The sequence below is a fragment of the Lepisosteus platostomus genome, chromosome 13 (assembly GCF_059453375.1).
Source record: "Lepisosteus platostomus isolate fLepPlt1 chromosome 13, fLepPlt1.hap1, whole genome shotgun sequence".
Classification (NCBI taxonomy): domain Eukaryota; kingdom Metazoa; phylum Chordata; class Actinopteri; order Semionotiformes; family Lepisosteidae; genus Lepisosteus; species Lepisosteus platostomus.
Genome location: NC_142623.1, coordinates 2,303,559 through 2,316,938, shown reverse-complemented (window position 1 = coordinate 2,316,938; position 13,380 = coordinate 2,303,559). Strand labels below are relative to the sequence as shown.

Sequence of the window (13,380 nt, the reverse complement as noted above, 5' to 3'; positions counted from 1 at the left end):
CAAAATCCTCAGCATAATGACTAAGAGTCCCTCTTCCACAAAAGGCTGTGCACAGCGCTCACTCCATCTTCATTACCAAGTCCTCGTCTCCGAACTCATTCCGCTGGTAACGTTTTGCAGTTCTGTAGCCTCATTACAATGCATTCCGCTTAAACTGCTCACTGCTGCGCTATTATCCCGCCTGCTTGACATCATTTAGAAGTACAGAAGTGGCGGATTAAAAAAAAATCCCACCCAAGCAAATTAGACTGCACAGTAGGGGTCTAGGGGGTCCTTCTGTAGGTAAACACACTGGGTGAAGCTATGTGTTTAGCAGTACTTTAACAGCTGACTGCATTAACTATTACAACACTGAGAATTATTGATGGCAGGTCGCGTGAAACAGTGACTGACCCAACAGGGAAGACGAGCTAATGGCATTAGCCCCGCATAAATAGTCTTGCCCAGCAGTAATGAAAAGCGATAAGTTTAAAGAGCCAAGACCTTTAGGAAATATTTATTTTTGTTATCATTTTGTGATATGGAGTGTACTGATATTCTTACAGTTTTTCGTGTTTTCTTTTTTCATGCAGTAAAATCTTTCCCTTACAGCTGCGTGAACGGTATGAACACGTTCGGAGCAGAAGACGGTGAGAGGCTGAGAAACACAGGCAGAGAGAGGCTGCTGTCTGCATTGCAACGCTCCTGACAGCAGGAAATAAGTACTGTTCCTTTTGCTTAATATTTGCCTCTCGCCGTTATTGGCTTGTGTGCTTGCAGGATATACATCAGAATGTCAGGATAATTAATTTAATTTAAGTCCTAAAGAGGACTTGCGAAGGATCGTTTTCACCGGTACTTGGTTTGGCTTCTGTTCCTGTTTTTTTTCTGTGTATCTAAAAGCTCAGCAAGTGTAGCTGTCGTAGTGATTTCACAGTGAGATCAATCACTGTGCAACATCATTCGCGGGGCTCACAGGGTGCATGGTAATTCAAGCCAATTTCCATTGCTATTTATTTATTCCTTTTATTTTTCATCATTTTTATTATGTGGTAGCTCTAGCCTGTCCTTTGCACATTCTATTAAAAACAGAGATTAGCAAAGATACACAATGGAGAGAAGATTTATCTAACACACAGAGGTTAACTACTTAAGAAGCATAGTCATTCGATCTGTCTATGCTGTGAAAAGGAGCTTATTTATAATAGTTTTCCTGGAAGTCCCTGTGTGCCCTGCTAGTGAATTGGTAAAAACACTAAGAGGCAGAGCGGTGTTTTTATATGTTCCATGAACCCCACACCTGATTTTCAATAGGAGTCTCTCCTTCCAAGTGCTTGACAAGCTCAGGGTTTTGCAAGCTTAGAAGATCTGACCAGAATCTTCTCTAAAGCGGTGCTGTTGCTATAGAGAGACGGCTCCTTGGTAACCACTTGAAGCCATGGACCACTGCAGGAAAAAAAACCCACTGCAAGTCTACAGGCCCCCCGTGCAGATAGCTGAGAAAAGCAGACTATGGGGTGAGGACCATAGAGCAGATCCCTGTACCTGCACAAGCTGGCCCAGAGCAGGGAAATCTTACCTGTGCTCCTCAGTTCTTGTCATGCATGTCGAGTAGGACACCCATGAGGGCAGTTCGCTGAATAAGGCTTTCACCCAGGGCAAGTTGGAGCGCAACAGTGGGCTCTGATCTCTCTAGTGTTTGGGAGAGCCAACATCCCCCAATATGTCACTTCATAGGCCTCTGTATCTCTGTTCACACCCAGCTCAACACTTTCTGCAGCATTTTTGTTCTTTTCAAAACAGGCTTACATACAGGTGCTGTTAACAAGATACAAGCACTGATCTTCCCATCGTACTGAGAATGAGTAAGTATTCAATCTGTTAAGAAAGCTAGTGGCCAAGGAGAAGTATTTAGAGCTTCACAGCTGTGATTGCAGGTGCCTGGGACCCTGTAGACAGACAGAGTCCCCCACGCCCCATCCCGTCCTGTCTTTGTTGAGCGTTACTAATGTGTGCTAAATATTTAATCAAACATTCGGTCAAAGCAGCCTGTTTCTTGCTCAGAACTCCGCCATACTCACTTCCTGAGACACTGAAGTACAGAGGCAAACGCACACACGCACGCACGCACGCACACACACACACACACACACACACACACACACACACATAATATGTTAGGCAGGGTATGGAATGCAGAAAAATAGCCTATCAGTCCCCTCATCAGAACCAGGAGGAGTTTTTTCCTGAAAAGACCCTGAGCCTCTACGAAAACAAAAATGAAACATGAAGTTGTATCCAAGGATAGCAAAGGTCTCCACTCCAAATTTGGTGGCATATCTCTGGCTCCAAATCCCTAGTGGCAGCCATGTCAGAATAGTTAAAGAGCACCAGAGGCCGTCAGGGGAGGGGGAAGGCTCATGTCTCATGTTAAAATCACGGTCGTCTCTCGGGGCCTACAGTATGTCTTTCTTCATTGGCTAGCGAGCTATAGGAGCCCTGGGAACACAGACAAGAGCAGTGCCTGTCCTCCAGCAGAGCCACACCAGCTAGGCCTCTTTCTGCTATTCATACGGCCTGGTCTTGCATGACTCACCCTGTGGCATACCTTCACAGAACAAGAAATATCTCCAATGGAAATATTAAGTATTTCAGTACCAGCTAACCCTTCGCCACACCTTACATCTTACATTTTTCCCCACAGAGTTTTTAAGAGTAAATTCCAATTACTCACGAAAACATTTGCTGTTTCTGAGTGAGGGTTACGGCAATAAACTCTTTTTGTGAATCTATGATATGAGAGCCCATCGTGAATAAACAATTCACAAACGAGCTGACATTCCCTCACAGGGAACACGCAGACACAGGGATCATTTATAGACACCAAATACACCTTCCAGCGTGCCTCTGGGAGGTGAGAGGAATCAGGAGAACATGGGGAAACCCAGGAGGCTGGAAAAGAAGAGGCAGAGTTCACTTGGATGGAGTCCCAGTTCGGAATCGAACTTGGGACACAAGAGCTGTGAGGCAGCAGCCATAAACGCCACACAATCAAGTTGCTCCTGGTAAATATTTGTGCCTCCTTAAAGCACTATAAGGGACTTGTCAAGAAGCAGAGTCTCGTATTCAGGACAATATTACCAGGTCTAAGCTGGGTCATGTGATGACAAACGCAAGCAGGTATCCATGAGTTGATGGGCATGACATTGGCCAGACTGGGATATCCTTGGAGTTTCATCTGTCCTGCAATGGATACTAAGTTTTCGGTAAGGCCCTGAGAGACTAGCAATGTGAAAAATAACAGATGGCTGTGACAAACACTTCATCCCTTCTGTGCTGCTAGAAGAGGGTTGCAGCAATAAGCTCTGAATGGGTTAAGGTAGAAGCTGCCAGCGCTGGCTGTGGCTGACGGTAGCGTTTTAAAGCAGGTTTGTCTTCTGTCCACAGTGTGGCTGCCTTGCTGTCAGCTTGCACAGTCAGCTAAGGGATTTCCACTGATTGGGTCCAAGTCTCAGAAACCTAACCTTTCTTAACTTCATACCACCAACTGGAATATTTTAGGCACCAACAAAAATGATTTAAAAACAAGTGATTATCACACAGAACAAAGCAAAACCAAAACAGTGCCATTAGGGAAGTAATATATTTTTGTATTAGTCAGGACACACGACTGAAAAAGTTCTGTCCCTGGTGTCCCGGCTGGTGCCTGCTCTGACGGGACTTGAGGCAGAAGGAATCCTCTGCAGCTCCGGTCTGAGTGACACCATGCACAAAGTGTGGACTCGTTTGTTTTTTAATGCAGTCAAGCTCAGGACTCTTCTCACAAGACCTCTCTGGGGTAATTCCCCAGTTCCGGAGAATTTCAGGAGCAGGGGCACAGTTATTGAGCGGTTTGCGCTGTTAACTCCAATGTCACTGCTGAGCTCCTGGAAAAGCGTGGCGCTTGTAAACTGTTCATAGAGACAGCTCCTTTGGGCTTTTTCAATTCTCACTGACAGCGCTGACAAGACTCTAAAACATGCAAGATTAAAAAAAAACGTTCAGAATTTTTTTATTTTTAATTAATTTTTAATTTTAATTTTAATTTTTAATTTTTATTTTTTTATTATCTGTTCAAAGCCTGACTAGGACTTCACAGCAAACATCAACCTCCGAGTGTACCCCAACAGCAGATTATAGCAGGATCAACACGGCAGCCTCTCAAAGAGCAAAATGTGGGGTTTCCACCATCCTGTTCTTCACTGCTTTGGATGTAAGCATCTCTCAGAAAGGAAATGATTAAGGTTCAATTCCAGCAGTTGGTGATTAATTTCTAGGGACAGTGGCTGTTGCCACTTTCTCTCAGGAGTCTTTTGCGGTTCCGGCTATTTCACTCCAGCTCTGCCTTCCTTCCCGGGAATCACGTTAAATATCTGGTGATTGAAAAGGAATAGACTGGGTACCCTTGTCTTATCGCCCCCACTGAGAAGGCCGTCTATTTCTTGCCATTACAGTAAGTCTAACTTTTAAAAAGCCGTGTCACAATGATTCACTGCTTTTTGTTTGTCCTCCATGAATAAAGGTGTCTGGGCCTTTCTGCAGTGGCTATGATTCCTTTCTCTTTGGTGTAAATTATATATTGACATTTTCTTGCGGCGCAAACTGGTTGGAGCTGTAAGATGGAAAAGCAGAGGCACGTGATGATGTGTCTGGATTTTTTCTGCAGATCTGTTAAGCTGCAGCCATCAAGACTGGAGAAGAGAACATTTTGAATTAGTGAACAGGATGAACCTCGTGTACCTTAATTCCATGTGCAGGGAAAAAGGGAATATCAGTGCCATATTTTCCCCCATAGTACACAATTTCTCTTAGGCTTTGATCCTTCATAAGAAGAGCTAACACTGAGGCCATCTGATGTCAATTTCTTGTGACTTCATTGAGAACTTGCAACTCTAAACTTGCAGAACCCTGGAAACCACTGAGACCCAGAAACTGAATTGGTGAATTTACAAGGCCGTCACAAAACTTTTAACAATCCTTTCACTATTTGTTTCGTTTTGGAAATGATGCATGGCATAACTAGTTGGTATTTTTCTCATAACTACTAAAATATTACAAAAATATAGATGCACACGATTTGCCACATGGCAGGGCCAGGAGGCAAAACAAACAATTCTTCTTAATATTTCATTCGTTTTCTGTCGGAAGCAGAGAACTGGGTTTCTCAGAACAGAACTGAAAAACAGGCTGCACATCAGTTGAACACAGTGGGACCCCCAAAATTGAGAAATGACCCTCCAATGGAGGTTTGGGGCTCTGGCACCTTATGTTAGCTTGTGGGGTTTTGTTCGTCACGATCTTTCTTGCAGTATTCAGTAGTCAAATTAATACATTTTGAACCATTGAATAGTTTACAATTAAATTATAGTACAAAGTACAAAATTATATATATATAAAGATTTTTTTTAAATAAGAAAATGTTAATGAATAAATGTTCTTTATCTTCCGCTCAAACTTTCCAACAAGCCGTATATGGAGCTCATCGGTCAGAGCGAAGATTTTATCGGTTTCCCGTCACTCATCAGCTCGTCATTAATTGAATCCTTTCCCACATCTGTGTAGCTGAAGGTTGTTGCAGTTCTCTCTGGAATTGGACAATACCCCAGAACTGACGCATGCACCACGCGTTAAGCGTGATATACTTGCTAAACAAAACAAAAGTTGCACATCAGCCTTAAGATTTATTTTTTGCAAGTCAAAGACCTTGAAGACGTTTCCCTGGATAAACAACTCCCGTGATAATAGCGGGGGACGAGCGACATCTCCTGGACAGACTGCAAACAGCAAGTGGGAGCGACAGCTGGGGGTCAGCGCTGTGAGCGCTTGATGTGTTCAGGCCTACGAATGTCAACACATTCTGCTCACAGGACAGACTGGGCACGCTGGGCAAACCTTGTTCAGGGGTCTAATATGAATGCACCTGTTCACTTTTCTACAGAAGAGTATCTACATTTTAATTACAAAACAGAGCTATTAAAAAACGGATGTGTTAGGCCTGAGACCTGTCATAAAAAAAATCAATATATTAAAAGCAGTTAAAGAGGAACATTTCATACACAAAAAATATATAAAAGAAATAAACAATAATAACAATGTGAGGTAAATAGTAACTCAACATTCCTGTACTTGTAGCCGTAAAACGAAACGCTTCCTTGCAAATTCAGTTTAAACGTTTTCCCCGTATTAAGTTGGTTCGCTTTGAAGTCCTTTCGCATTCCGGGATCTTGTGACTCCGAGTAAATCGTGGACGTTGCGACGGCGCTAAAACGAAAAAAAAAATGTTTCTGACCCCATCCATCCCTTTTCCTGAGCTGATTTCCTGTGGGAGTCGCATTAAAATAGCCTGGGAAAGTTTTTTCCCTTTGCTTTCCTGATACGTTAGCTCCATTGGTCGGACGTGACTTTAAAGAACCTCGACAGATGTCGGAAAGACACAGCGCTGTGTAAAAACTCGGAATAAACAGTTATTGATTAACGTCCTTGGTAACTGGCGAAGTTGATAATAAAAGGCAGGTAAGCTATCGGTGTTCCTTCTCTTTTTTTATGCCAACAGCGTTTTTCTCGATGTTTTAAAGTCACATAATCTCGACTTCAGTATACTGTAGTAGAGCGGATTTCACATCAAAGCTGATAGAACTGCAGCTCATAGACTGCTAAGACTAGAATAAGGAACGCCAGAGGATGTATTAAAACTGAAAAAAAAAAAACTTTTCCCTCTGGCCATATAATAAGAGTTGAGCAGACAGACTGGGGGACACGTTTATGTTCTGTCTATAAACTAGTTGAAGTTAGAACCTTTCCAATATCAATGGGCGTAATAAGTATAACTATGTTTGTTTCTCAGAGAAAGATCTACATTTTTAAGTTTGGATGAAACTTAACTTCCTGAAGGAATCGTTAGTATAGGATTGCAGTGGATCCAATGTTATTGCGACGGCCCATCGCAGTTCTTACCTTTAACCTTTTACCTTACTTTTCTCGAAGTAGTGCACTTGAAACAAAAGGACTGAGAACATTCCAGAATGAAACAACAGCCTCAATGTAACATATTACAGATTACAATCCATGTCCTATAATACATTTTTATAATAGAACGAATACATGTTTTTTAACTGTGGACAGTAATTCCTAATGGAGCTCAAGTCTCTGGAACAGGTGCATAGACAATGGCCATTTGAGTAATAATAATAATAATAATAATAAGAAGAAGAAGAAGAAGAAGAAGAAGAAGAATACGGTAAACATTAGTAAGAGATAGTTGTCAGTTAATTTGATTCCAGTCTTAACCCGGTGGTTCAGCGGCTGTTATAATCGGCTTGAGTTTTTCTTGAGAGGCGGCCCTTCGGAAAATATTCGCGAAACAAAACATTCCGCTCGAGCTGTTGTTGCTGCAATAATTCGTCTTTGCCAAATTAGGCAACTGGGCAACTTGCCAGTTTGACCAGCTTTTTTTAAATTAACCCTTTAAACGCCCTGTTGTTGTTGTTCTTAAGGGATTGGTTCGATTGCCCGATAGCAAAGCGAAATAAAGTTATTTGGCTTTATATAACTTACTTTCTACTTGTATTATTTGTTGCGATGTCCCGAATAAGTTTCAGAGTACACCCTGTCTTCTCTGTCGTTTCTGAAAGCGGCGGGTGGTCTTTAGCAGTCGTGTTAGTAGCAGCCGCATCACACGGAGATATTTGCGGTTGCAGCCTGTCACAGGTATGGTCTCTTTCTTTGTTTCATGTAGGCGACTTCAGAAGCGTCTTGCGATCGTTTCGGTTACAGCAGGGGTTGGGTGAATGGACGGCGGTGATCAGGGACTAAAGTTTCTGTTTCCCCAAATTTTGTTCCGCCCAAATTTACGAAGCTAAAACTAGTTTGGATATGAACACCACTGGATCCCAAAATGTAGGAGCTAAATTAAAAAAAAAAAAACGTCATGGCGTATACAGCAGTCAGCTATTGCTCTGGTTTCGGTGTTTGTCAGATACAAATTACCCGGCTAAACAGCAACCTCGGTGATCTTAGGTGTGAATCAATCTGGAAAGGGTTCAGTTAATCTATTTGAGGAACAGGAATGAAGAAAAAAAAACATTTTCCTGAGCAGAAACACCATTCTTGGATTCCACTTTAAAAAACAACAACACTGTGCTTTCAGGGCATGCTTCAATTCCAGTAAACCACAGCTGATTGGAGCAGCACAGTGAAGTGGGGTTTAGGTCCTGGGCTTGATTACAGCCTGGGGAATCCTTCTGGCGGAGTCTGCATGTTTACCCTGCATCTGTGTCGATCTTCTCTCGGTGCCCTGGTTTCCTCCCACTGTCCTAAACCCTCTGCCCAGGTTACCGATTGTCCCCCGATTTGGATGTGTTCTCTTGCAACGGACCGGCGTCCCATCCAGAGCACAGTCCTGCCCTGTGCCTTGTGCCTGCCGGGATAGGCTCTGGCTTCCCTGCCCCAGTGAGGATACAGCACTTACTGAACGCGGATGAATGGCTGATTGTTTTATAGGCACAGAGGGAGGAATACTTGATGGGCTCTCCTTATCTGCAACAGAAAAAGCCAGAGGTTTGGGAAAGTACGGGTTAAGAAAATTTGCGGATGCAGGAAAAGCTGAGGCTGTAGGTTGTAGGTATCTCTGTAGACCGGAAACAAAAAGACTGAGAACATCCCACAATGAAACAACAGCAATATATTACAGTCAGTATACATGTACGGGTGAACTGACCTGACTGTCTCTGGCCTGCAGCGTGGAGGATGTCCAGGGCCGACTGGAGCTTCCTGGAGCACTTCCTGGAGGAGGGACAGCAGCACTCGACGGCCGTGGGCAAGGTGTGGCTGACGGTACTCTTCCTGTTCCGGGTCCTGGTGCTGGGCGCGGCGGCCGAGTCCGCCTGGGACGACGAGCAGTCCGACTTCGTCTGCAACACCAAGCAGCCCGGCTGCGAGTCCGTCTGCTACGACAAGTCCTTCCCCATCTCGCACTTCCGCTACTTCGTGCTGCAGATCATCTTCGTCTCCGCGCCCACCATCTTCTACTTCGGCTACGTGGCGCTGCGGTCCAGGCGAGACAAGAAGAGGGGCCGGGAGGAGGGGCAGGGGGAAGAGGGCGGCGGAGCAGAGCGGGTCGAGGAAGAGAAGACTGGGGGGAAGGAGAGGCTGGTGCAGGAGTCCCCCTCCCTGAGAGGTGCCTTACTCTGGGCGTACGCCATCAGCACCTTGGTCAAATTGGTCACGGAGGTGGGGTTCTCCTTAGGGCTGTGGTACCTGTACGGCTTTACCATCAGTGCCCGCTACGTGTGTGAGCGCTCTCCGTGCCCGCACAAAGTGGACTGCTTTGTCTCCCGTCCCACCGAGAAGACGATTTTCACCATCTACATGCAGGTGGTCTCCGCCGTGTCCGTGCTGCTGAACGTGCTGGAGCTGCTGCACCTCCTGCGCAAGGGGATCGTGCTCAGGCTGGAGGACGTGTACCGGCTCAAAGACGAGCGGCTGGTGGAGATAGCCATGACGCCAAGGCTGGGGTCCCCGCAGGGCTCTTCCCCGCTCCACCCAGAGAAGGGCTACATGTACCTGCCCTTGGACAACGAGGTTCCCAGCAGCACGCGTCTCCCACAGCCCTGTCAGAGCAACAACGTGCTGAGCATTGGGTCTGCGGACTGGGAGGGCCAGGCCGATCCAAAGAGCACCGCACCTGTCCCGCATGAACTCCCCAGCTACAACTGTGTGGTCACAATGAAGCCTTCCACCCCAAGGCCTTCTCAGTCCTCAGGGAAGAAGCCAGGGAGCAGGAGCTCAAAAGGCAGTAAAGGGAAAAAGGGTCAGTATGTTTAGGGCAGTTTAGAGCACTAGTTCTGAATACAGGCATGTGTGCACATGGGAACAGGTGGGAGAAGCAGCCTGAAGGGGCAGGATGGGGTCCAGCATCAGGACTCGTCCGTGGCTGGGAGAAACTCAGGCCAGGCGGGCTCTGACCCACACGCGAGGTCCTGTGCACGTTTGGGAGCTGGACTTTGAAATCTCTTGGGATCAAACCAGGGATGGGCAGCAGCTCGGGAGTGGCTTCCTCTTGAACCGGCAACGTCCTGGGACTGCAGCAATCCCAGCAGGCCGTTCATGGCAAGAGGTGCTCCAGCGTTCACTTCTGCTTTTGTTGTCAGGAGACACTTTTTCAAATGGTAGGAAAACCACTGAACACGCAAAAAGCTAATGCTTGTAAAAAAACACTCTCTGGTGCTAGGAGAATATTTATCAGACCTGTGTATTTAAGCATAAGAATTTACCAAAGATAAAATGTGATACATGCAAGGTGAAATGAACGACAAAGAGTTTGAGATTCAACAAAGTGGAAGTTTACAATCGGTACAGAAGTGTTGGTATTCAAATGTGTTTTAATGAGGTGAAACGACAACCGTACAATAAAAAATTGAAATCCGTCCTTGTATTTTTATTTATCTTGTGGTTGTTTGCTACACACTTGAGTGATGCCATAAAAACATTTTTTGAAATATGCTAAACATCAATAACAGGCTATGTTATTTGTAATTAAATAATAAATTAAAATGATAAAAATTATAAAAAAAATAAAAGTCATAAACTTACAATTCTACAGCAAATGTACATGTATACATGTAACATTGAAACCCACTAAGTTTTAAAAGCTCTCACTGAAATGCCCATGGAGGAATGTGTATAAAAATGGTCAGACAGGCTGGAGAATTAGAGAACCAAGAGCCCATCTTGGTTCTGAAAAGCTACAGGACTGCAGATCTTACTACCTTTAGATCGATCTGCTCCTACAAGACCTGCAATCTATTTCATTCTGAGTCCTTCCTGCTTTATTCCACTTTATCTTAATTAATTCAATATTAAGTACATGACTGATCTAGCGACCTGATTGGTCCAAACAATCATTTTTAATCGCTTGTTAACTAGAAGCTCACCTGAAACCTGCAGCTTTGTGGTTGTCAGAGGGTTAGGGCATCTCCAACATATTCAACAAACGAGGACCTGGAGAAGCTTCTCTAGCACTGGAGGGCTGAGTTCATAAGTGCTCATCTCAGGTGGCAGATCTGGGATTCTTGACTGAACCGAACACACAGTTAAATGGACCAACCATCAGAGAATATTTAATATCGCCTATCATATGTATTCAGTGTTATTCTAAAGGGTGCTTTGGTTAGATAAGCTCAAAATCCAAGATAAAATATTTTGTGGTTCTTGTTGCACTTACAATCTTAAGGAATTAATCACTACACAAATTGACTTCTTATCAAGCTCTGCAGCTGCGTCTAACCGAGTAATGGTCCTAACTTTACAACCCACGGGTACAAAAAGTTGCCCGTGCCCGCCTCTGAATCTGGTTATTATAACTAAGAAGAAGAGAAAAGTAAAGGAAATAAAGAAAATCCTTAGCAGAAGGTCCAGCAGAGATGATTCTACAGCACACACAGTATGTAAGAGCAGACTATGCAAATTCTTCCTTTTAGGTGCTGATCGAAATCAGAAGACAGATTCCCTGCACTGTCAAGAAACAGGAGCCTGTAGGATTCTTCATACGGTGCAAAGCTGAGTCACGTTCACAGCTATGTGCTCGGCCCACACCGCCACCTGAGTCATCCCGATTAAAGTTAAAAGGTTAAAAATGAACAGAGTACGGGATTTCCTGCCATCGGAAAATCAACACTAATAACAGCTCACAGCTGAGACAGGTGGCGGACAATTTTAAACTTCCCTTTTCCCCCAATTAGACACTGTAGATACAAAGAGGGAGAGAAATGTACTTTTAGTGATGGTAAACTACAAAACAGGTCCTGAATGAAAAAGTTCTGTATTTGGACCTCCTTTGAAGCTTTACGGATGTTCAAGGAAAGGAAAAGAGTGTCTTATTTCATTTTTTCCTCTCCTGCTGGGCAGGGCTCATTGCTGAGCTTTATCTACTGTTCATGCCAGTAAACTTCAGTCACGCCAGTGTGACAGCAAGTCATTATCCCTTGAGGAAATGTAAGCTCGTCTGGTAGTTTCCTGGGTGGGTCTGGCTGGTCTCTACAAATTTGATCTGCCTATCAGATTAAAAAAAACAAAAACAAAGGGAACGTTAGCTTCTGACATGAAGTGGACAGAATATTAGTATAAGGAGAATAGGCTTCATGAACTTTCTTTTGCAAAGTGACAACTTTCCATTAGTAAAGGAAACCTGCTCCCTCAGATGCATTCCATAAAGTCAAATTTACGGATTGATTTATGGCTTTTGTCTAGCAAATTGGCAACTGGTCATCATTTGGAGGGCAGACTTCCTCTTTTCAAATGTTTGCAGCAAAGCCCAGATAAAAGAAGCCAGTAGTCTAGGCTGGGTCTGTGTGTGCTGTGGGTTCTCCCTCTGCCACTTGCCAGTGTTATGACAGGGGTGTGAGTGCCTGTTCAGGGTCAGAGGACTGAGACGCAGGCTACAAAGGTGACTCAGCAGCTGGATCAGAGACATCCATTTCACTTCCCATCCAGAACCCACGGCTGACTATAACCACTTTCTGAGTCGATTATTCTAGTCTGTCCTGATTAAGGCTCTCCTCTAGGGAAACAAAAGCAGGCTGAATGTATTTCTGTGTCTTCCTAGAAGGAGATACAGTTTTTGTTAAACGATTACCTTATTTGGCCCCCTGTGGAGAAAAGAGGAAAGGTTCATGGCTCATAATGTTTTGTTTAAATAATGGCTACAATCTCACCCTCTCCTCAGAAATGAAAAACCCAGTACCTGGCATTTGCCACAGTGGAGAACGGCATTTTGTCGTCTGTGACTAGCACATAGGTCAAGGTTTTGATTTAAATTGGGCTTCAGATAGACCAAGTGTGTATTTGACCTTCAGGAAATGATCAAGAAAATGCAAATTGTCTTCTTTTTTAGGAAATCCATCCCTGCAAGTGCTCAATAGATAGAATTAATCTGGTTTCCCTGTCTTTGCTGTCACCAGCTGATGTCAAGGCTAATACCTGCAGTCGAGCCAGCCTGTCAGAGAGATTTTCTCCAAACGCCAGTCTTGCTTTCAAGAGCCGCAGAGACCAGATCCAGCTGGTCACAATGCTGGGGCACTGCGTCGCCCGTCTGCGTGCGTGACCCCCTCTACAGGACTAAACTGTTCCCCTGTGCCTCTGAGCTCTTCCTGTATCCTGACATTGTTGCTGCGACCTCAGGGCTGGCTTCCTCTTCTTTCGCCATGGTACTGGACAGTCACTGCTGCACGGTTTCCAGAAACCCATTATTTTATCTCTTTTTAAATGAAAACATAATCACAAAGGATTGGGCCTTCCTTGCTCTGGTATTGCAGATCCAGGCTGGTGAACGTGCCAGTTCTCTGCTGTCAGGGCAGGCGGTCTTCC

General features: G+C 44.5%; 1 protein-coding gene and 1 long non-coding RNA gene across 4 annotated transcripts; one reads left to right on the top strand and one right to left on the bottom strand.

Moving 5' to 3' along the window:
- Positions 1 to 6,370: 6,370 nt before the first annotated feature.
- gja4 (gap junction protein alpha 4) lies at positions 6,371 to 10,441 on the top strand. Of its 3 annotated transcripts, none has more exons than XM_088602491.1 (2): positions 6,371 to 6,531; positions 8,756 to 10,441. In XM_088602491.1, exon 2 carries the CDS (start codon positions 8,764 to 8,766, stop codon positions 9,838 to 9,840), a length of 1,077 nt encoding a protein of 358 aa, XP_088458617.1. In that variant the 5' UTR covers positions 6,371 to 6,531; positions 8,756 to 8,763; the 3' UTR covers positions 9,841 to 10,441. The 3 variants fall into 3 exon arrangements, with proteins under 3 accessions (XP_088458617.1, XP_088458620.1, XP_088458618.1); XM_088602494.1 differs by having other exon boundaries at positions 6,375 to 6,527; XM_088602492.1 differs by lacking the exon at positions 6,371 to 6,531 and adding an exon at positions 6,550 to 7,725.
- On the bottom strand, positions 7,263 to 8,874 carry LOC148649594 (uncharacterized). Its single transcript, XR_015925875.1, has 2 exons — positions 8,735 to 8,874; positions 7,263 to 8,553 (listed from the first exon to the last, which is right to left on the bottom strand). It is a non-coding gene; the product is annotated as an uncharacterized LOC148649594 (long non-coding RNA).
- Positions 10,442 to 13,380: the final 2,939 nt, after the last annotated feature.

Bases quoted from the DNA above. Each gene is read 5' to 3' on its own strand.
- gja4 (XM_088602491.1), top strand. From the start codon at position 8,764: ATGTCCAGGGCCGACTGGAGCTTCCTGGAGCACTTCCTGGAGGAGGGA.